This window comes from Otolemur garnettii, unplaced genomic scaffold (genome assembly GCF_000181295.1).
Source record: "Otolemur garnettii isolate 467f Iridium unplaced genomic scaffold, OtoGar3 scaffold00013, whole genome shotgun sequence".
Classification (NCBI taxonomy): domain Eukaryota; kingdom Metazoa; phylum Chordata; class Mammalia; order Primates; family Galagidae; genus Otolemur; species Otolemur garnettii.
In genome coordinates, this window is record NW_003852408.1 from 29,871,549 (window position 1) to 29,876,997 (window position 5,449).

Here is a 5,449-nt window from a genome sequence, read left to right on the forward strand (position 1 = left end):
GTAGAGACAGAGTCTCACATTATCGCCCTCAGTAGAGTGCTGTGGCACCACAGCTCACAGCAACCTCCAACTCCTGGGCTTAGGTGATTCTCTTACCTCAGCTTCCCGAGTAGCAGGGACTATAGGCGAAGATTTTATCAATTTAACAATAGTGTATTTTGTTCAACTCATTCTTTGTTAATTGAATTCTTAGGGAGCTGTTTCCTCTTAGTTAGTATCATTTTTTAACCAAAGAAATTTGCCCTTACTGGCAGCTAATTTACAAATGTGGCATAAAAGTTTCATGAAGATATTCATGAGTTTTTATGTATATCTCTTGTTTAACAGTGGAGAAATTAGATGCAGAAAAACACAAATATTAAGCATGTTGACACGTGGAGGGGCAGCCAGGTTTGATTTCCACCCTGTGTTTCTACCTCTATATGGCATCACAGCAAAATTACCTTTATTAGACAGTTTTTTTTTAAAAAAAAAAAAAAAAAGAAAGTTCTCAGAGAACATGAACTTTTCTCTCTGACAAACATAGTCATAATAGCAACATGTGCTAAATGCTTACTCAGTGCCAGATGTGCATTTTATAGAAATTATCTCATTCGGGCCAAGCATGGCAAGCCTAGAATTCTGGGAAGCCAAGACAGATAGATTGCTTGAGCTCTGGAGTTTGAGACCAGCCTGAGCAACAGTGAGACTCTGTCTCTACAAAAAATAGAAAAATAAGGTGGGTGTTGTGGCCAGTGCTTAGAGTCCTAGCTGCTGGAGAAGCTGAGGCATAAAGATCACTTGAGCCCAAGACTTTGAGGTTACTGTAAGCTACGACACTATAGCACACAACCCCAGGGTAACAGAGTGAGACTCTGTCTCAAAAGGGGAAAAAAAAATTATCTCCTTCAATTCTCACAAAAACCTATTACGTCTACTTTACAGGTGGAGAAAGTGAGACCAAAAAGCCAAGAAAGGGCGACTGCACGACTACCAAGTGCAGTTACAGCAATTCTGGAGACTCCACTCTTAATCCCCATGCTATCCTGCCTTCTTTTTTATGTTTCTTCATTCAAAAACAATTTCCTACACTCTCACTCCCATATTAAGAATTACAAGACATTTGTTTAAAACGCCTTTCCCCTACTGGACCGTAAATTCCAAGAGGGAAGGAGCTTTGCTCTGTACCTAGCTACGCCCCCAACTTCTAAAGCAGTGCCAGGCACATAGTATGTGTTCAGTAAATATGTGGAATGAATAAATGGGGAAATTCCTAGCTTTCTCAAGAGAATATTATCAGACTGATGGATATATATCATGCATGGCCTATTGTTTTAAGAATTCCCACGGTCTAGGGCCGGTAAACAAGCACGAGATACTTACCTCTCTCTCCTTTATACGTCTCTAGCATTTTTATAAGTTTAGGTGCAACTGTTTTAAAGAGGTTCTCCAGTAATGTCAGATCATCTTCGGCTATTTTACCTTGTTTCTCTAGATAGTCGAGTAAATTTAGAGAGGTCTGCAAGAGAATCAATGGAGTTACATTTACTTGCCTACTGATTGCCCATTCATTTGTTAAATATCACCTGCAGGACCACTAGGCAACAGGTTTTGCTTTGACAATAAGATATAGTGTCAGACAAGTATAAAAGGGACTTTACCTAACAAATGCAATCAGTGTAATCTGGTTTCTTGTACCCTCAATGAATCCCCAACAAAAAATTAAAAAAAGTTTACCACTTAAAAGCAAATTAAAAACATAAATTGGATGTTTTTATACAGCATAGACATTAAGGCAATAAATAAAGGAGGATAGAAATGTCAAGAAGGGAAATGGAGTTATATATATAATGGCATAAGAAGGCTCTTGCTTTGAAAAGATAATCTTTTCTTGGGCGGTGCCTGTGACTCAGTGAGTAGGGTGCCGAGGGTCATGGGTTCAAACTCAGCCCCAGCCAAACTGCAACAAAAAATAGCCGGGTGTTGTGGCAGGCACCTGTAGTCCCAGCTACTCGGGACGCTGAGGCAAGAGAATCACCCAAGCCCAAGAGCTGGAGGTTGCTGTGAGCTGTGACGCCATAGCACTCTACCAAGGGCAACAAAGTGTGACTGTCTCTAAAAAAAAAAAAAAACAAGATAATCTTTTCTCCATTGAATTGACATATTTGTTAAAAATCAATTTTCTGTATACTTGGAACTATTTCTGGACTATTTTATGTCATTGATCCATATATCTTTATGTTAATAATACACATTCGGTTATCATAGGCTTATAAGTCTGTAAAGCAGGTGATATAAATTCTGTAATTTATAAAAGAAAAAAAAAGATACAGTATCTGCCTTCAAGGACCTCAATAGTATAGTACTACAAGCAAATCTCTGTACAATCTATATTAATACTAGGTACAAAATACATATAGCTCTCTACATAATAGGCACAGTGCTTGCTGAATATTAACCTCAAAACAATCCAACAACTCCAGGTCAACACTGTTATAATCCCCATTTTAGAGATGCCTCAGTTGAGGCACAGAGAGGTTCCAGTAACTTGCCCAAGGTCACAAAGCCAATAAGTGGCAGAGCCAGTACACATGATCCAAAGTATATTTTATTAACCGTTAACCTGCCTGTGATCACAGGTTTTTTTTTCTTATTGTTTGTTTCTTTGTTTTGTGACAGAGCCTCAAGCTATTCCCCTAGGTAGAGTGCCCTGTCATCAAAGCTCACAGCAATCTCCAAGTCCTGGGCTCAAGCAAGTCTCCTGTCTCAGCCTCCCAAGTAGCTGGGACCACAGGCGCCCGCTTCAACGCCTGGCTATTTTTTGGTTGCAGCCGTCATTGTTGTTTTGGCGGGCCGGGCTGGATTCAAACCCGCCACCTTAGGTGTATGTGGCTGGCGCCTTAGCCATGTGAGCCACAGGCATCAAGCCTGTGATCACAGTTTTAAGTGATATAATTGATTAGAGAACCAGCAAAACAGAGATACCAAAAAAATTAGGAGAAAATGTTTTGAAAAGATTTTATATTTGATATTTTATTTTATTTTAGACAGTCTCACTCTGCCACCCTGGGTAGAGTGCTGTGTCATCACAGCTCACAGCAACCTCAAACTCTTAAGCTCAAACATCCTCTTGCCTCAGCCTCCCAGCTAGTTTTTCAATTTTTAGTAGTGAGGTGGTCTCGCTCTTGTTCAGGCTGGTCTCAAATATCTGAGCTCAAGCAATCCAACCACCTCTGCTTTCTTTTTTTTTTTTTTAAATCTACCTAATAAAGGTAGTTTTTGCTGTAATATAACATAAAGGTAGAAACACAGGGCAGAAATCAAACCTGGCTGTCCCTCCACACGTCAATATACTAAATATTTGTGTTCTTCTGCATCTAATTTCTCCACTGTGTTAGGATTACAGGCATGAGCCACCACACCTGGCCCTGTATTTGATATTTTAAAAGAAAGTACTCTAAAGTACTTCTATTGGGTAAAAAATCACAAATCTACTAGTCTTGTTTTAACACTGAATTACACATGGGGTGGAAGACACCATAATCTTTTCAGTGATTAGGGTTTCTCAGGGTATTAATTTGGCTATGAAAAATTTTTATGAACAAACTATGAATCCTGCAGAAAAGAATAATCAGAAAGTGAGTGCCTGAGCCCTGGGTGTTTCTTAACTCTAGCTTGACGAGTTCTGGAGATCATTGGAAGCAGTGAGGAAATGAAGGAAGAGGGCTCGGCACATGTGGCTCAAGTGGCTAAGGCGCCAGCCACATACACCTAAGGTGGCCGGTTTGAATCCAGCCTGGGCCCGCCAAACAACAATGATGTCTGCAACCAAAAAAAATAGCTGGGCGTTCTGGCGGGCGCCTGTGGTCCCAGCTACTTGGGAGGCTGAGGCAGGAGACTTGCTTGAGCCCAGGAGTTGGAGGTTGCTGTGAGCTATGATGCCACAGCACTCTACCCAGGGGGACAGCTTCAGGCTCTGTCTCAAAAAAAAAAAAAAAAAAAAAATGAAGGAAGAGTTCAAGATGACTTTGCATGGTGACATCACTCATTTATTCACTGTTCATCTGTGCCACACAGCAGGCCCTACACAAGTTGCTCATGGGCAGTGGTGATAACTGAATTGTGTCTTTAAGAGGGACAAAGCCTTCACTGACAGTGCGGGAAGGGGTATTCCCAGCAAAGAAAACCATATGTGAAAATGATGAGAAACATAAATCTAGTTGTTAGGAGGTTTTTGGTGGCTTCAGCAAGAATTGCTTCATCAGGCTGGTGCCCGTAGCACAGTGATTACGGCGGCAGCCACAATGCTGAGGCTGTTGGGTTTGAACCCAGCCTGGGCCTGCTAAACAACAATGACAACTGCAACAGAAAAATAGCCAGGCATTGTGGTGGGCGCCTGTAGTCACAAGGCTGAGGCAAGAGAATTGCTTAAGCCCAAGAGTCTGAGGTTGCTGTGAGCTAAGACGCCACCGCACTCTACCAAGGGTAATATAGTGAGACTCTGTCTCAAAAAAAAAAAAAAAAAAAGAATTGTTTCATTGAATTGATGCAGACTGAAGCCAAACTGGAATGTAACTAAGAGTTGTCCTAATGAAGAGAGAGATTTAGCAGTAAAGAGAACAAGGGCAATAGAACAGCACCACAGAGAGAGGAAGTGCTAATGAGAGTGTGTCTGAGTGTGTGGAGAGTTAAGTGTGGGTGTTAGAGTGTGTGTGAGTGTGTGTGTGGAGAGAGTGTGTGTGAGTGTGTGTGGAGAGAGTGCATGAGTGTAGAGAGAGTGTGTGTTTGTGTGTGGAGAAGGTGAATGTGTGTGTGATTGTGTGTGGAGAGAGTGTATGTGGAGAAAGTATGTGTGAGAGAGTGTGTGTTTGTGTGTGGAGAAAGTATTGTGAGTGTGTGTGTGTGTAGAGATAGTGTGGGTGTGGAGAGTGTGTGTGTGAGTGTGTGGAGAGTAAGTGTGGGTGTTAGAGTGTGTGTGTGTGTAGAGTGTGTTGAGAGTGTGTGAGTGTAGAGAGAGTGTGTCTGTGTGTGGAGAGAGTGAATGTATGTGTGATTGTGTGGAGAAAGTATGTGTGAGAGTGTGTGAGTGTAGAGAGTGTGCATGTGAGAGTGTTGAGTATGGAGAGACAGTGTATGTGTGGAAAGTGTGTATGTGTGGAGAGTGTGTGAGAGTGTTGCGTGTGGAGAAAGAGTGCGTGTGAGAGAGATTTCGTTGAGTGTTGAGAGAATATGTGTGTGGAGAGTGTATGTGAGTGTGTGTGGAGAGAGTCTGTGAGTGTGGAGAGAGTGTGTGTGTGAGTGTGTTTGTAGAAAGTGTCTGCGAGAGTGTGTGTGTGGAGAGGGCTGAGTGTGGAGAGAGAGTGTGTGGTGTGTGTGAGAGAGATTGCGTGTGAATGTTGAGAGTGTATGTGAGGGTGTATGGAGACTGTGTGTGAGAGTGTTGAGTGTGTGGAGAGAGTGGGGGGGGGTG

General features: G+C 42.1%; 1 protein-coding gene across 2 annotated transcripts in view; it reads right to left on the bottom strand.

Moving 5' to 3' along the window:
• CASP10 (caspase 10) overlaps nucleotides 1–5,449 on the bottom strand; it is a 49,712-nt gene that overhangs the window by 19,372 nt on the left and 24,891 nt on the right. For both annotated transcript variants that reach the window (XM_023510274.1, XM_012802165.2), the window contains exon 4: nucleotides 1,363–1,498. In XM_023510274.1, the coding sequence (XP_023366042.1) occupies nucleotides 1,363–1,498 (136 nt within the window). The remainder of the gene's footprint in view (nucleotides 1–1,362; nucleotides 1,499–5,449) is intronic.